Source organism: Salmo salar, chromosome ssa01, assembly GCF_905237065.1.
Source record: "Salmo salar chromosome ssa01, Ssal_v3.1, whole genome shotgun sequence".
NCBI classification, from domain to species: Eukaryota; Metazoa; Chordata; class Actinopteri; order Salmoniformes; family Salmonidae; genus Salmo; species Salmo salar.
The window spans coordinates 14,432,847-14,450,397 of NC_059442.1; the positions used below are offsets into that span (position 1 = coordinate 14,432,847).

The 17,551-nt window shown below is 46.2% G+C and overlaps 1 protein-coding gene across 2 annotated transcripts in view; it reads left to right on the forward strand.

The window, feature by feature from the left end:
- LOC106565456 (doublecortin domain-containing protein 2) overlaps window positions 1-17,065 on the forward strand; it is a 34,076-nt gene extending 17,011 nt beyond the window's left edge. For both annotated transcript variants that reach the window (XM_014132731.2, XM_014132665.2), the window contains 2 exons: window positions 15,886-15,940; window positions 16,934-17,065. In XM_014132731.2, coding sequence (XP_013988206.1) covers window positions 15,886-15,940; window positions 16,934-16,941 — 63 coding nt within the window. In that variant the 3' untranslated portion in view covers window positions 16,942-17,065. The remainder of the gene's footprint in view (window positions 1-15,885; window positions 15,941-16,933) is intronic.
- The last annotated feature ends 486 nt before the right edge of the window (window positions 17,066-17,551 follow it).

A 17,551-nucleotide genomic window follows, 5' to 3' on the forward strand; every position in this document is an offset into this window, starting at 1 on the left:
GTGACAGAACAAGACCTAACGGTACCATGACAGAATGAGACCTAACGGTATGGCAGAACGAGACCTGACGGTACCATGACAGAACGAGACCTAACGGTACCATGACAGAATGAGACCTAACGGTACCATAATGACAGAACGAGACCTAACGGTACAATGACAGAACGAGGCCTAACGGTACAATGACAGAACGAGGCCTAACGGTACAATGACAGAACGAGGCCTAACGGTACAATGACAGAACGAGACCTAACGGTACAATGACAGAACGAGACCTAACAGTACCACAATGACAGAACGAGACCTAACGGTACCACAATGACAGAACGAGACCTAACGGTACAATGACAGAACGAGGCCTAACGGTACCACAATGACAGAACGAGACCTAACGGTACAATGACAGAACGAGACCTAACGGTACAATGACAGAACGAGACCTAACGGTACAATGACAGAACGAGGCCTAACGGTACAATGACAGAACGAGGCCTAACGGTACAATGACAGAACGAGGCCTAACGGTACAATGACAGAACGAGGCCTAACGGTACCGTGACAGAACGAGGCCTAACGGTACCATGACAAAACAAGACCTAACGGTACCATGACAGAACGAGGCCTAACGGTACCATGACAGAACGAGGCCTAACGGTACCATGGAAAAACGAGGCCTAACGGTACCATGACAGAACGAGACCTAACAGTGCCATGATAGAATGAGACCTAACAGTACCATGACAAAACGAGACCTAACGGTACCATGACAAAACGAGACCTAACGGTACCATAATGGAACGAGACCTAAAGGTACCATGACAGAACGAGACCTAAAGGTACCATGACAGAACGAGACCTAACGGTGCCATGTCAGAATGAGACCTAACGGTACCATGACAGAATGAGACCTAACGGTACCATGTCAGAACGAGACCTAACGGTACCATGTCAGAACGAGACCTAACGGTACCATGTCAGAACGAGACCTAACGGTACCATGTCAGAATGAGACCTAACGGTGCCATGACTGTACGAGACCTAACGGTTCCATGACTGTACGAGACCTAACAGTACAATGACAGAAGTAGACCTAACAGTACAATGACAGAACGAGACCTAACAGTACAATGACAGAAGTAGACCTAACAGTACAATGACAGAACGAGACCTAACGGTACCACAATGGAACGAGACCTAACGGTACCAAGACAGAACAAGACCTAACGGTACCATAATTGAACGAGACCTAACAGTTCCGTGACAAAACAATACCTAACAGTTCCATGACAGAACGAGACCTAACGGTTCCATGACAGAAGAAGACCTAACGGTACCATGGCAGAACGAGACCTAACGGTACCATGACAGAACGAGACCTAACGGTACCATGGCAGAACGAGACCTAACGGTTCCATGACAGAAGAAGACCTAACGGTACCATGGCTGAACGAGACCTAACGGTACCATGGCTGAACGAGACCTAACGGTACCATGACAGAACGAGACCTAACGGTACCATAATTGAACGAAAGCTAACAGTACCATGACAGAACGAGACCTAACGGTACCATGACAGAACGAGACCTAACGGTACCATGACAAAACGAGACCTAACGGTACCATGACAAAACGAGATCTAATGGTACCATGACAGAACGAGACCTAACGGTTCCATGACAGAAGAAGACCTAACGGTTCCATGACAGAAGAAGACCTAACAGTTCCATGACAGAACGAGACCTAACGGTACCATGACAGAATGAGACCTAACAGTTCCATGACAGAAGAAGACCTAACGGTACCATGACAGAACGAGACCTAACGGTACAATGATAGAACATGAAACTCTCCTATGTCGGAGGATGTGCCTCATTCCCAGTTCAAATAACTTTCTCTAATTGGCCACAAACCATAGGCTGTAGGAGCAAGACCATTCAGTGGTCCAGATGTGTTCCAGCATTTGCCATCATCCCGTGAGAATTCCTTAAGTGACTAAAGGGAGAGAGAGAGAAAGTCCGGGTCCTTCCATATGGTTATTTTCTGTCCCTGATCTGAGGTAGTACAGATTGTCACGGGTACCAAGAACTTCACTACATCCTGTGTTGCTAACAGCAGGCGCCCATCTCACTCACATGTAACCACGCTGTCAGCACACAAGGCAATTTACAGAAGCAATCTCATCCCCATTTATCTCAAATCTTTTCTTTATATTCACGTTTCTTTTATATTGACTGGACTGGAGGTCTGGCATGATGAGAGAGATGGGAATTTCAGCAAATTGATGGATATTATGTCCTGTTAAGTTTGCCTCTCTGTTTGGAATGGAGATATTCCCATTAGGGGTCCTTGGAATCGTGACTTCTCATCATTGGCATTGTGAACTCTAGACTGGTCCTTATTATACGTATGCACATTGCTGTTTATTGTCCTTATTTCTCAATGGGACGGAATGGCTCAGCTACAGGCTACTGTATGCCCGATATTCATAACATCAACAGATCTGTTCAGTAGCTCCATGCCACAACCACTTCAGAGCTAGTGCAGTGAAGGGTAATTTTTAAATACAGGAAATACATGGGATCTGCTGTAACAGTAAGGGAAATCCAACACTGCCTGACTGCTTTGTATCAAAACTATACGTCTTGTCTGTGCAAATATTTGTCATCAATGGGAATTTTCCAGTTGGTAGAAATTGGTTGTTCTTGAATTGCGGTGGCATTTGGGCATGGCATTTTGGGAAAAATATACATATTTTTTCCCATGTTCTTTATTTAATTGTATTTGGGTCCATCTTCCCATTCTACATCAACTAATATGGCATCTTAATGACTTTAAATAATGTTAACCATTATGATAACATTGTGCCACCAGTAGGTGTAACACGAATGATGGCAACACCTGAGAAATGTTTGGTTATTGAGGTTTTTCTTAAATGATGCTGAAATCATTAACCCTTTAAAAATGATTTACTAAATTGATATGATGAATAATTTTGTTCACAATGTAATTTCTGTTAATTTAAATGGACTAACACCAAGTGACACCAAATTGTCAATGGAATCCTCAAACGTATGACATACTAAAAGGGTGTAATTAGCTAATAATTTCTTTAATATAGACTCCTTCCCCCTATTGTCACACCCTGGTCTGTTTCACCTGTCTTTGTGATTGTCTCCACCCCGCTCCAGGTGTCGCCCATCTTCCCCATTATCCCCTGTGTATTTATATACCTGTGTTCTCTGTTTGACTGTTGCCAGTTCGTCTTGTTTGTCAAGTCAACCAGCATTATTGTTCTCTGCTCCTGCTTTTCCCAGTCTCACTTTTTCTTGCCCTCCTGGTTTTGACCTTTGCCTGTCCTGACTCTGAGCCCGACTGCCTGACCACTCTGCCTGCCCCTGACCCCGAGCCTACCAGCCGACCTGTACCTTTGCCCCACCTCTGGATTATTGACCTCTGCCTACCCTGACCCTGAGCCTGCCTGCCATCCGGTACCGTTGCCCCACCTCTTGTTTACTGACCCCTGCCTGCCTTGACCTGTCTATTGCCTGCCCCTGTTGGATTATTAAACCATTGATTATTCGACGTGTCTGCATCTGGGCCTTACCTTGATACTATATAACAGTTTGCCACTGGAGGGAATGCTTAAGTTCCTTCTATATCTTTGTAATGAGTCATTTTCAAGTCGGTAACACCAATGACAAAACCGAGGGACAGACATACTAGTAAAAAAATAGAAAATATAGCCTTCTTTGTAAAGTGTAAAATGTTGGTCCCATGTTTCATGAGCTGAAATAAAAGATCCCTGAAATGCTCCATATACACAAAAATCGTATTTCTCTTAGATTTTATGCGCACATTTGTTTACCCAGTGCCCTTCTCCAACTTGCTACTATGGAGGAGAGAACAGTGGAGACAGGAGAGACCAACTCTCAAGGAATACGTCTTTGCACTCATCCGTCTGATGCATTCCACCCCTATATTCCATCCCAGGGACACAATGCTTAATGACAGGGTGGCGGATTGTGTTCCCTGAAATGCGTACACCAACTGATTGACAGAGAGCGCCGGGCCCTCTCTATGCACTTATCTTCTCAACACACTGGAACATCCAGCTACTCCCCTGCGCGATATCAGAGAAGACCGTTGTCCCGGGAAACATCCTCGCATCTGCTACACCAGTGCCGTCCCCTTAGTGTATCCCAAGTAATTTCCACCAAAGTGGATGACTAGAACACCGAGCAGTTTGTGTCACTTCATGCCTTGCTCTCCAAGCCACCTAATGTGACAGTCAGTGCATTCGTAAAGTATTCAGACCCCTTGACTTATTCCACGTTACGTTACAGCCTTATTCTAAAATTGATAAAATCATTTCCCCCCCTCATCAATCTACACTTAATACCCTATAATGACAAAGCAAAACATTTTTTTTAACACTTTGGCAAGTTTTGTAAAAATAACTGAAAAATGACATTTACATAAGTATTCAGACACTTTACTCAGTAATTTGTTGAAACACCTTTGGCAGTGATTACAGCCTCGAGTCTTCTTGGGTATGACACTACAAGCTTGGCGCAGCTGTATTTGGGGAGTTTCTCTCATTCTTCTCTGCAGATCCTCTCAAGCTTTGTTAGGTTGGATGGAGAGAGTTGTTGCACAGCAATTTTCACGTCTCTCCAGAGATGTTTGATCGGGTTCAAGTCCCGGGCTCTGGCTGGGCCACTCAAGGACATTCAGAGTCTTGGCTGTGTGCTTAGGGTCAATGTCCTGTTGGAAAGTGAACCTTCGTCCCAGTCGGAGGTCCTGAGCGCTATAGAGCAGGTTTTCATCAAGGATCTCTCTGTACTTTGCTCCGTTCATCTTTCCCTCGATCCTGACTACTCTCCCAGTCCTTGCCGCTGAAAAACATCCTCACAGCATGTTGCTGCCACCACCATGCTTCACCATAGGAATGGTACCAGGTTTCCTCCAGACGTGACGTTTGGCATTCAGGCCAAAGAGTTCAATCTTGGTTTCATCATACCAGAGAATCTTGTTTCTTTAGGTGCCTACTGAGGAGTGGCTTCCATTTGGTCACTCTACCATAAAGGCCTGATTGCTGGAGTGCTGCAGAGTTGCTTCTCCCATCTCCACAGAGGGACTTTTGTGCTCTGTCAGAGTGACCATCGGGTTCTTGGTCACTTCCTTGACCAAGGCCATTCTCCCCTGATTGCTCAGTTTGGCCGGGCTGCCAGTTCTAGGAAGAGTCTAGGGGGTTCTAAACTTCTTCCATTTAAGAATGATGGAGGCCACTGTTCTTGGGGACCTTCAATGCTGCAGAAATGTTTTGGTACCCTTCCCAAGATCTGTGCCTCAACACAATCCTGTCTCGGTGGTTTTTGATTTGGCTTTATTTTTGCTCTGACATGCACTGTCAACTGTGGGACCTTATATTTTTTTATTTTATTTTTATTTCACCTTTCTTTAACCAGGTAGGCAAGTTGAGAACAAGTTCTCATTTACAATTGCGACCTGGCCAAGATAAAGCAAAGCAGTTCGACAACATACAACAACACAGAGTTACACATGGAGTAAAACAAATATACAGTCAATAATACAGTAGAAAAATAAGTCTATGTACAATGTGAGCAAATGAGGTGAGATAAGGGAGGTAAAGGCAAAAAAAGTCCATGGTGGCAAAGTAAATACAATATAGCAAGTAAAACACTGGAATGGTAGATTTGTAGTAGAAGAAAGTGCAAAGTAGAAATAGAGATAATGGGGTGCAAAGGAGCAAAATAAAATAAATAACAGTAGGGGAAGAGGTAGTTGTTTGGGCTAAATTATAAATGGGCTATGTACAGGTGCAGTGATCTGTGAGCTGCTCTTGACAGCTGGTGCTTAAAGCTAGTGAGGGAGATAAGTGTTTCTATTTTCAGAGATTTTTGTAGTTCGTTCCAGTCATTGGCAGCAGAGAACTGGAAAGAGAGACGGCCAAAGGAGGAATTGGCTTTGGGGGTGACCAGAGCGATATACCTGCTGGAGCGCGTGCTACAGGTGGGTGCTGCTATGGTGACCAGTGAGTGGAGATAAGGGGGGACTTTACCTAGCAGGGTCTTGTAGATGACCTGGAGCCAGTGGGTTTGGCGACGATTATGAAGCGAAGGCCAGCCAACGAGAGCGTACAGGTCGCAGTGGTGGGTAGTATATGGGGCTTTGGTGACAAAACGGATGGCACGGTGATAGACTGCATCCAGTTTGTTGAGTAGGGTATTGGAGGCTATTTTGTAAATGACATCGCCAAAGTCGAGGATCGGTAGGATGGTCAGTTTTACGAGGGTATGTTTGGCAGCATGAGTGAAGGATGCTTTGTTGCGAAATAGGAAGCCAATTCTTGATTTAACTTTGGATCGGAGATGTTTGATGTGAGTCGAAGGAGAGTTTACAGTCTAACCAGACACCTAAGTATTTGTAGTTGTCCACATATTCTAAGTCAGAACCGTCCAGAGTAGTGATGCAGGACAGGCGGGCAGGTGCAGGCAGCGATCGGTTGAAGAGCATGCATTTAGTTTTACTTGTATTTAGGAGCAGTTGGAGGCCACGGAAGGAGAGTTGTATGGCATTGAAGCTCGTCTGGAGGGTTGTTAACACAGTGTCCAAAGAAGGGCCAGAAGTATACAGAATGGTGTCGTCTGCGTAGAGGTGGATCAGAGACTCACCAGCAGCAAGAGCGACATCATTGATGTATACAGAGAAAAGAGTTGGCCCAAGAATTGAACCCTGTGGCACCCCCATAGAGACTGCCAGAGGTCCGGGCAACAGGCCCTCCGATTTGACACACTGAACTCTATCAGAGAAGTAGTTGGTGAACCAGGCGATGCAATCATTAGAGAAACCAAGGCTATTGAGTCGCCGATGAGGATGTGGTGATTGACAGAGTCGAAAGCTTTGGCCAGGTCAATGAAAACGGCAGCACAGTATTGTTTCTTATCGATGGCGGTTACGTGGCTGAGGTGCGCCCATGACCAGCTGTGAAACCAGATTGCATAGCGGAGAAGGTGCGGTGGGATTCGAAATGGTCGGTAATCTGTTTGTTGACTTGGCTTTTGAAGATCTTAGAAAGGCAGGGTAGGATGGATATAGGTCTATAGCAATTTGGGTCAAGAGTGTCCCCTCCTTTGAAGAGGGGGATGACAGCAGCTGCTTTCCAATCTATGGGAATCTCAGACGACACGAAAGAGAGGTTGAACAGGCTAGTAATAGGGGTTGCAATAATTTCGGCAGATAATTTTAGAAAGAAAGGGTCCAGATTGTCTCGCCCGGCTGATTTGTAGGGGTCCAGATTTTGCAGCTCTTTCAGAACATCAGCTGAATGGGTTTGGGAGAAGGAGAAATGGGGAAGGCTTGGGCGAGTAGCTGTGGGGGGTGCAGTGCTGTTGACTGCAGTAGGGGTAGCCAGGTGGAAAGCATGGCCAGCCGTAGAAAAATGCTTATTGAAATTCTCAATTATAGTGGGTTTATGGGTGGTGACAGAGTTTCCTATCCTCAGTGCATTGGGCAGTTGGGAGGAGGTGTTCTTATTCTCCATGGGCTTTACAATGTCCCAGAACTTTTTTGAATTTGTGTTGCAGGAAGCAGATTTCTGCTTGAAAAATCTAGCCTTAGCTTTTCTAACTGCCTGTGTATATTGGTTTCTAACTTCCCTGAAAAGTTGCATATCACGGGGGCTGTTTGATGCTAATGCAGAACGCCATAGGATGTTTTTGTGTTGGTTAAGGGCAGTCAGGTCTGGGGAGAACCAGGAGCTATATCTGTTCCTGGTTCTAAATTTCTTGAATGGGGCATGTTTATTTAAGTTGGTGAGGAAGGCATTTAAAAAAAATAACCAGGCATCCTCTACTGACGGGATGAGGTCAATATCCTTCCAGGATACCAGGGCCAGGTCGATTAGAAAGGCTTGCTCGCTGAAATGTTTCAGGGAGCGTTTGACAGTGATGAGTGTGTGTGTGCCAAATCATGTCCAAATCAATATAATTGACCACAGTTGGACTCCAATGAAGTTGTAGAAACATCTCAAGGATGATCAATGGAAACAGTATGCACCTGAGCTCAGAGCAAAGGGTCTGAATACTTATGTAAATAAGGTATTACTGTTTTTTATTTTTAATACGTTTACAAAGTTTTCGCTTTCTCATTATGGGGTATTGTGTGTAGATTGATGAGAAAAAATGTATTTAATCAATTTTATAGTAAGGCTTTTTAACGTAACAAAATGTGGAAAAAGTCAAGGGGTCTGAATACTTTCCAAATACACTGTATGTGTTGTGTTAAGCACTGATTTTTATTTATTTACCCTTTATTTAAACTAGGCAAGTCATTGTATCCATGATTAGTGTCATCGATTGGACATTATATTTTGTTGATATGTTTTTTATGGGAAATTACTTTGTGATTTGGTGGTTCTATTTCCGTATTTTGAGATGCTACTCGTTGAGATAAACATCAGCCTCAATAGTGAACAAGTGTTTATTTTTATTTTATTTTTTTAAACATAACCCTATGTAAATAGTTAATGGGTAGGCATGTTGATTATTTGTGTGTTTTTCAGGAGATTTTCTTTTTAAAAGAGATCAGGGAAATGTTTTCCAGTTTACTCCATATTGGCTTAAATTCAGGGTTTTCTCTTCCCTCTAGAAAATCAACTGTTAACATTAAATACTAGTAACTACATTATTTCTGTTGTCATTTGTCATTATTGGGTATTTTTACTTTACTTGTATTGCTGTGTTATGCTGTATTATAATTTTGTATAAAAATGTTGCATAATCACCTTCCATGTGTAAAAAACATGGAAATTAAAAACAAAAAGTGAGAAGTATGCCCATGCTCTACCAAGTTTTTCCAGCACACAGCTTTGACCTATGGACTATTACTTTAAACAATGTGTATGCAGGTTGCTTAGGATTCAAACAGCCTAATTCATACGCTTCAGTGGAATAATGCACTACATTGTCCTGCTATTAAATTAATGTGTATACTGTATATATCATTAGGCTGTATGTATTTTTACATAAAAGCCTATTGTAAATAAGTATTATTGTAGCCTCACCATCTTTATTGCAAAAATAAATACAAATACACACATAACTGTAAGCTACATATTAATTTAACAGAGTTAATAAACTGCCCATTGATCAGCACAGCAATTGATAAAACAGGAACATGTTTGCAGACCAAGTGTTTCTGAGCTTATGCCAATATTACACGGGTAAGCAACCCACCATCACCTGGTGTTATGTTGGGCACATACTGACCTCAAAAAGATCAAATATACTGACATGTATTGCTAAATCAAAAGGTTTAAGGAAATAAAGTGTCACGATTCCTACCGACGGTGGCGCCCCCTCCTGCTCGGGTGGCGCTCGGCGGTCGTCGTCACCGGCCTATTAGCTACCACCGATTCCCTTTTTGTTTTTCCCTTTTTTTATGTTTTCTCACCTGCCCTGAGTTAGTCAATTAAGAGGGCTATTTAGTTCAGCTGGCCCGCTCCCTATTGTGCGGGATTGTTTTTCTGTGTGTCGACTGCGTTTTGTTCGACTGCTTGTCAATTGTATTTTCCCTGTTGTTGGGAAACCGTTTATTTTGTACATGTGGTTTATTAAAATTACCACACAGTGTTCGCTGCTTCCTGCGCTTCTTTCCGCCACACTACAGACAAGCCGTTACAGAATCCCGCACCACAAAGAGCATGGAATCAGCGGGAGCAGCGGGCACTCCACTACCCTCGATGGAGGAACGTGTCCTGCATAATACATCGATCCTGCATCGCATCGGATCCGCCATGGACCAGATGATGGAGAGGATGGACCGATGGGAGAGGAGTGGTATCCTCTCTCCACCTACACCCCCCCGATACAACCATCTCCTACGACGTCTGGCTCTGGCGCGCTTCGCCTGGCACTCCCGAGGGAGTACGATGGGACGGCGGCTGGGTGCAAGGGGTTTCTTCTCCAGTTAGAGTTGTACCTGGCCACCGTCAGACCTGCTCCTACAGGAGAGGAGAGCGTGAGTGCACTTGTTTCCTACCTGATGGGCCGAGCTCTGGAGTGGGCTAATGCGGTCTGGAACGCTCCAGACTCGGCGAGGGACCACTACCCAGAGTTCACCCGCCGCTTTCGGGCTGTTTTCGACCACCCCCTCGAAGGTAGAGCGGCAGGTGAACGGCTGTTCCACCTCAGGCAGGAGACGAGGAGCGCTCAAGACTTCGCGCTGGAGTTTAGGACCTTGGCTGCTGGAGCGGGGTGGAATGACAGGGCCCTCATAGACCACTACCGGTGTAGTCTCCGGGCGGACGTCCGCAGGGAGCTGGCCTGTAGGGACACCAATCTATCCCTGGACGAACTCATTGATATGTCCATACGTTTGGACAATTTGCTGGCTGCCCGCGGGCGTTCGGAGAGGGTCCTGCCCGTTCCACCCCTGTGCACCCCCGCCCCTACCCCTATGGAGGTAGGGGGGGCCGTGCCAAGGGGCACCGGAGGAGGTGGCTCCTCCTGCACCAGCTGTGGTCGGAGAGGACACACGGCCGACCGGTGCTGGAGGAGCCAGTCTGGGAGTCGAGAAGGCAGGCAGAACACTTCTCGGTCACCTCAGGTGAGTCAGCACCAGATTCGCCCAGAACCCCCTGTTGGTCATGTGTTTTTGCCTGTTTCATTTTGTAATTTTTTCCCTCTTCCCAGCATAGGGCGCTAGTCGATTCAGGCGCAGCTGGGAACTTTATGGACCGTGGACTTGCCATTAAGCTGGGCATTCCACGGGTGCCGATAGATTCCCCCTTCCCCATGCACTCCTTAGATAGCCGACCATTAGGGTCAGGGCTAGTCAGGGAGTCTACGGTGCCGCTGGACATGGTAACGCTGGGGAATCATAAGGAAAGCATTAACTTTTTTCTTATTGATTCACCTGCGTTTCCGGTGGTGCTGGGGGTCCCCTGGCTGGCTGGTCACAATCCCCTCATTTCATGGAAACAGGGGTTCTCCAGGGGTGGTCGGAGGAGTGTTCAGGGAGGTGTCTAGGAGTTTCCATAGGTGCCACGTCGGTGGAGAGTCCAGACCAGGTGTCCACCGTGCGCATTCCCCCTGAATACGCCGATTTGGCGATCGCTTTTGTAAAAAGAGAGCGACTAAATTACCACCTCATCGACAAGGGGATTGTGCGATAGATCTCCAGGTTAACGCTGCGCTTCCCAGGAGTCACGTGTACCCCTTGTCACAAGAGGAGACGGCGGCTATGGAGACATACGTCACGGAATCCTTGGGACAGGGGTACATTCGGCCCTCCATCTCACCCGCTTCCTCGAGTTTCTTTTTTGTGAAGAAAAACGAGGGAGGTCTGCGTCCGTGCATTGATTATAGAGGTCTAAACGCGATCACGGTGGGGTTTAGTTACCCACTACCTCTTATCGCTACGGCGGTGGAATCATTTCACGGGGGAGCACAGTTCTTCATAAAATCAGATCTCAGGAGCGCGTATAACCTGGTGCGTATCAAGAAGGGAGATGAGTGGAAAACCGCCTTTAGTACCACATCAGGCCATTATGAGTACCTCGTCATGCCGTATGGGTTGAAAAATGCTCCAGCCGTCTTTCAATCCTTTGTTGACGAGATTCTCAGGGACCTGCACGGGCAGGGCGTGATTGTCTATATCGATGACATTCTGATATATTCCGCCACCCGCTCCGCGCATGTGTCCCTGGTGCGCAAGGTGCTTGGTAGACTGCTGGAGCATGACCTATACGTTAAGGCTGAGAAGTGTGAGTTTTTCAAACGAGCTGTCTCCTTTCTGGGTTATCGCATTTCCACCACGGGGGTGGTGATGGAGTGTGACTGTGTTAAGGCCGTGCGGAATTGGCCGACTCCAACCACGGTGAAGGAAGTGCAGCGGTTCTTGGGCTTTGCCAACTACTACCGGAGGTTTATCCGGGGGTTTGGCCAGGTAGCGGCTCCCATTACCTCACTGCTGAAGGGGGGGCCGGTGAGTTTGAGATGGTCGACGGAGGCGGACGGAGCCTTCAAGAAGTTGAAGACACTGTTCACCAACGCGCCCGTGTTGGCGCACCCGGACCCGTCTTTAGCGTTCGTAGTAGAGGTGGACGCATCCGAGGCTGGGGTGGGTGCCGTGCTATCACAGCGCTCGGGTGCGCCACCGAAACTCCGCCCCTGCGCTTTCTTTTCAGGGAAGCTCAGTTCGGCGGAGCGTAACTACGATGTGGGGGACAGGGAGTTGCTAGCGGTAGTCAAAGCCTTGAGGGTGTGGCGACACTGGCTTGAGGGGGCTAAGCACCCCTTTCTCATCTGGACCGACCACCGAAACCTGGAGTACATCCGGGCAGCGAGGAGACTGAATCCACGTCAGGCAAGGTGGGCCATGTTCTTCGCCCGGTTTAGGTTTACCATCTCATATAGACCGGGTTCCCTTAATACTAAAGCCGACGCGCTGTCCCGTCTGTATGACACGGATGACCGACCCATCGATCCAACTCCCATCATTCCAGCGTCTAGGCTGGTGGCACCAGTGGTGTGGGAGGTGGACGCGGACATCGAGCAGGCACTGGTGTTGGAACCTGCGCCTGCGCAGGTGCCCATGGGGGGCATGTATGTGCCGCTCGATGTTCGCGATCGGTTGATTCGGTGGGCGCACACGCTACCTGCGGCGGGTCATCCTGGTGTAGAGAGGACAGCGCGGAGTCTAAGGGGGAAGTATTGGTGGCCCACCTTGGCTAAGGATGTGAGGTCATATGTCTCTTCCTGTTCGGTGTGTGCCCAGAGTAAGGATCCTAGGCATTTACCGAGAGGGAAGTTACAGCCCCTCCCCGTTCCGCAACGGCCATGGTCGCACCTGTCTATCGACTTCCTGACAGATCTTCCCCCCTCTCAGGGGAACACTGCGATTCTGGTGGTTGTGGATCGGTTTTCTAAGTCCTGCCGTCTCCTCCCCTTGCCCGGTCTCCCTACGGCCCTGCAGACTGCGGAGGCCCTATTTACCCACGTCTTCCGGCACTACGGGGTGCCGGAGGATATTGTCTCTGATCCGGGTTCCCAGTTCACATCCAGGGTCTGGAAGGCGTTTATGGAGCGGCTGGGAGTCTCGGTCAGTTTAACCTCCGGTTATCACCCCGAGAGCAATGGGCAGGCGGAGAGGGTGAACCAGGAGGTGGGCAGGTTCCTGAGGTCGTATTGCCGGGACCGGCCAGGGGAGTGGGCGAGGTATATTCGCTGGGCAGAGTTAGCCCAGAACTCACTTCGCCACTCCTCTACTAACATGTCACCCTTCCAGTGTGTGTTAGGGTACCAGCCGGTCCTGGCCCCATGGCACCAGAGCCAGACCGAGGCTCCTGCGGTGGAGGACTGGGTTCAGCACTCCAAGGAGACCTGGAAAGCAGTACAGGACTCACTGAGGGAGGCCAGTGCTAGGCAGAAAAGGAGTGCTGACCGCCACCACAGTGAGGCGCCGGTGTTCGCACCGGGTGACAGGGTCTGGCTCTCGACCCGGAACCTGTCCCTCCGCGTGCCCTGCCGGAAGCTGGGGCCGCAGTGTGTGGGGCCCTTCAAAGTCCTGAGGAGGATAAACGAGGTGTGTTATCGGTTGCAACTCCCTTCCTATTACCGTATTAACCCCTCGTTTCATGTGTCTCTCCTCAGGCCGGTGGTGGCTGGTCCCCTACAAGAAGATGAGGTGCCGGAGGTCCCTCCACCCCCCCTGGACATCGGGGGGTCCCCGGCGTACAGCGTAAGGGCCATTCTGGACACGAGACGCCGGGCGGGGGGCCTGCAGTACCTCGTGGACTGGGAGGGGTACGGTCCGGAGGAGACGTGCTGGGTGCCGGCGGAGGACGTCTTGGACCCATCCGTCCGGATCGCCCTGCGCCTCGTCCTCCGGGGTCGGCCTCGAGGCCGGTGTCGGCGCGCTGCAGGAGCCGCGCGTCAGGAGGGGGGTACTGTCACGATTCCTACCGACGGTGGCGCCCCCTCATGCTCGGGTGGCGCTCGGCGTTCGTCGTCACCGGCCTATTAGCTACCACCGATTCCCTTTTTGTTTTTCCATTTTTTTATGTTTTCTCACCTGCCCTGAGTTAGTCAATTAAGAGGGCTATTTAGTTCAGCTGGCCCGCTCCCTATTGTGCGGGATTGTTTTTCTGTGTGTCGACTGCGTTTTGTTCTACTGTGCTTGTCAATTGTATTTTCCCTGTTGTTGGGAAACCGTTTATTTTGTACATGTGGTTTATTAAAATTACCACACAGTGTTCGCTGCTTCCTGCGCTTCTTTCCGCCACACTACAGACAAGCCGTTACATAAAGGCAGGCACTACATTACTATAATAATAAAAAAGCATGATGGTCTTATAAGTATAAAGGTAAAGCTTGTTTTCATATAATAATAAAAAAATATATTGAAAAAGGTAGCGGAATGGTATTAGTGTGGTGCGTGAAGAATATATGCGGTAGAAATCACATTATTGTGGGTGCACTTCCTTTAAGAGTATGAATTAGGCTTTTTGAGAATGTTTGACTCCTAAGCAACCTGCATACCCATTGTTTTAACCTGTAATAGACCAGCATAGTTACTGTAGTAGGTCAAAGCTGTGTGCTGGAAAACTTTGTAGAGTATCGGTGGAGTAGGCATTGGGGTGATCATGTGAATTTCCTTTCTTTTTCGACTTCAGACCAATAGCTACTTCTTCCCACTTAAAACATAGTTTATTTTTTTTATTTTTTTATTATTATTACATTATTTTGTTCAATTTGTAATATAAAAAATAATATATAGATATCTCTAAATGCCTAAAACATGTCTCTACAACTTTACACATCACTACAGGGACAAGTCAATTTGCTTACTCCAAGTACTTTAAACAATGCATAAGCATACAATTTTGCAGTATAAAGGACTTGCATTATGTTTTATCAATATAAGCAAAAACATGTACAATTTTTAACTCTGTAGCTGCACCCCCCTGTATATATTGTTATTTTTTGCTGCTGCTGCTCTTTAGTTACTTGTTACTTTTATCTCTTATTCTTATCTGTATTTTTTTGAAACTGCACTGTTGTTTAGGGGCTCGTAAGTAAGCATTTCACTGTAAGGTCTACACCTGTTGTATTCAGCGTATGTGACTAATACAATTTGATTTGATTTGAACTATTTGTCATTTTAAAGTGTTTTTCATGGTTGCAAAGTGAAGGGACGCAAATGCCACCGCAATTCAAGAATGACCCAAATAGGAAACCTTATTCAGTTCAGCAAATGTAAATATACCTTCAAAGTGCTTTTTCTTATTTGCTTCCGGGTTGGATTAGGTATATGGCCTCAATACTAGGGCATTCTGTCCTGGGTTTCCGTGTATAATAGTAGACACTACAGTGTTCATTTTGCTGGAGATTCTCCTTCAAAAGTTATTGGCAACATGAACAATGGTCTGTCTATGGATGGTGATTATTAGAGCTTCTGACAGAAGTTGTAAAGCATTGTGATTGACTGGCGATATGAGATGTGTGCAGTCATGGTATATTGTCTCCCTTGCATGCACACACTACATGCAGTTGTGTGTCACAGATAAGTTATTCCACACAACCAAATGAATGTGTAGTAAATCATTTGTCTGGACCCGTGAGTATTCTCGAATGACGACCTTTACGCCTATTTGACTTTTACTCTTATTTATGTAAATCACATCTGTATTGTTCTGTTGTTCAGGGTGTCATATTCATCGAAGGTCATGATGCTACTGTTTATTTGAGACAAAAATATTTTGTTTTTTACAGTATAACATTTTACAGTATAAAACATGTTTTCTGTTAATGCTCCAATGGTTGTAACTGAGTCCTTTTTCTCTTCATTATTTTTCTACAGAAAAAAGCAAAAAGTGACCAGCTTCCAGACCAAAATGCCATTTATTCAGTCAGAGGTAGGTTGTGTGCTTATGTTAGCATTTTATATGTTATTAATTCCAGTATGCATTACATTTACAGACATATTGTTGGTGCCATTCATATGTAAAATATTGTTGTGAAGCCATTCCACAAAAGAGTTCATGTTATTTGTGACACACTAGTAATTGCATGTTCCATGGGTATTTGAACACACAGTCCATTTCACAATATGCCTTTTCATACTCATTCATCCAAGTTGAGTACTGGTTTATGCTCAGAGCAAATAATATCCCTATGGAATTGAATACTTCTTCCCATTCATCATATACATGGCATGAAAGGCCCTTCAAAGCAGCTCCACTAGCAGTATGTTTTCAACATGGAAATATAAAAAGTTCCAAAGACCGTGTGTGGAGAATCTGCCATTGTGATGTGAGGAGGAGAGAGGGGATGTCTGCGTGTGACCTCAGCTGCCATTGTGATGACGGGTCCCTGTGAAGTGCACCACTGGCCAGTTACACGTTAACTTTGATTGCCAGTTTGCTCTGTTCGCGGTCCACTTTGAACTGCATCTCGAGATGAAAGCCAACCTTGTCCAGTGTGTCCATACATTGTGTCTACAGTTATAGCTCTGTATTGCAAAAGAGCTGGCCTCCGTCCCCACAGGAGGCTTTTTGCCTTTTGGTAAGCCGTCATTGTAAATAAGAATTTGTTCTTAACTTACTTGCCTAGTTAAATAAATAAATAAAAAACAATTGGCTCCAGGCGCCATCAAGGGCCTTCAAGACTTTAGCTACCATGCTGCGATGAGCATTATGTATAATGTATCATACAATGAATCTCCGACATCAGCCCCATCTCTGTTCCTTCATTTTAATTGAATGCCATTTTTTATTTCTCCTGTTGACAGACTGTGTGGAAAACCTATTGTAACAACGTATGGCTTGGTTGTGTGGATGCACTTTGATGTGGGCGGATCCTGTGGTTCTGAATGTATCAGCATCTCTGTTTTCTCTTTCCCTATACAGAATTCTAAGAGCCAGAGTCAGAGAGTCCTGTAGTAACAGGAGCGGTCGAGGACAGCGTACCCCTTACGAGACCCACATGTACGAGATTAAAAAGTGTTATAAACCAAATAAAAATGTTTGCGTCTTGACAGCCCCACCGTGGATATATATGGCCTCTTATTCCACTGTATTGCGTAATTATGTATGGTCTATGAATATTGCATGGCGCGTCACACTGAGCGCATGGTAAAATGCCTAATTGCAGAGTTTAATTATTAAGAAGCAAAGGTCCTTGGCGGGTTACACAGAAGCACTTTTGATCAATTATTTTTGGTGTTTTTTCTGATTCATTATTTTTGGGCTGGTGCCTCAGCAGACCTAGTGGACAGTGTAACCGCTCTTGAGAGAGACTTAGCCTCCTGTGGAGAGGAATTACTATGCTGATTAAAATCCGGTGGAATCAACTAAAAACTAATGATATTGAAGTGGTCGAGGGGATCAAGCAAATTTAATTCCTCTCAGTCAAGGCTATTAAAATACAGAGGCACCTTGATGGGGAGAATAAGAGCTGCTGGTATTGAACCTCAGGGCACTGGTTTAATTTGTCCATGTAACATGAGAGAGAGATAGAAACAGTGG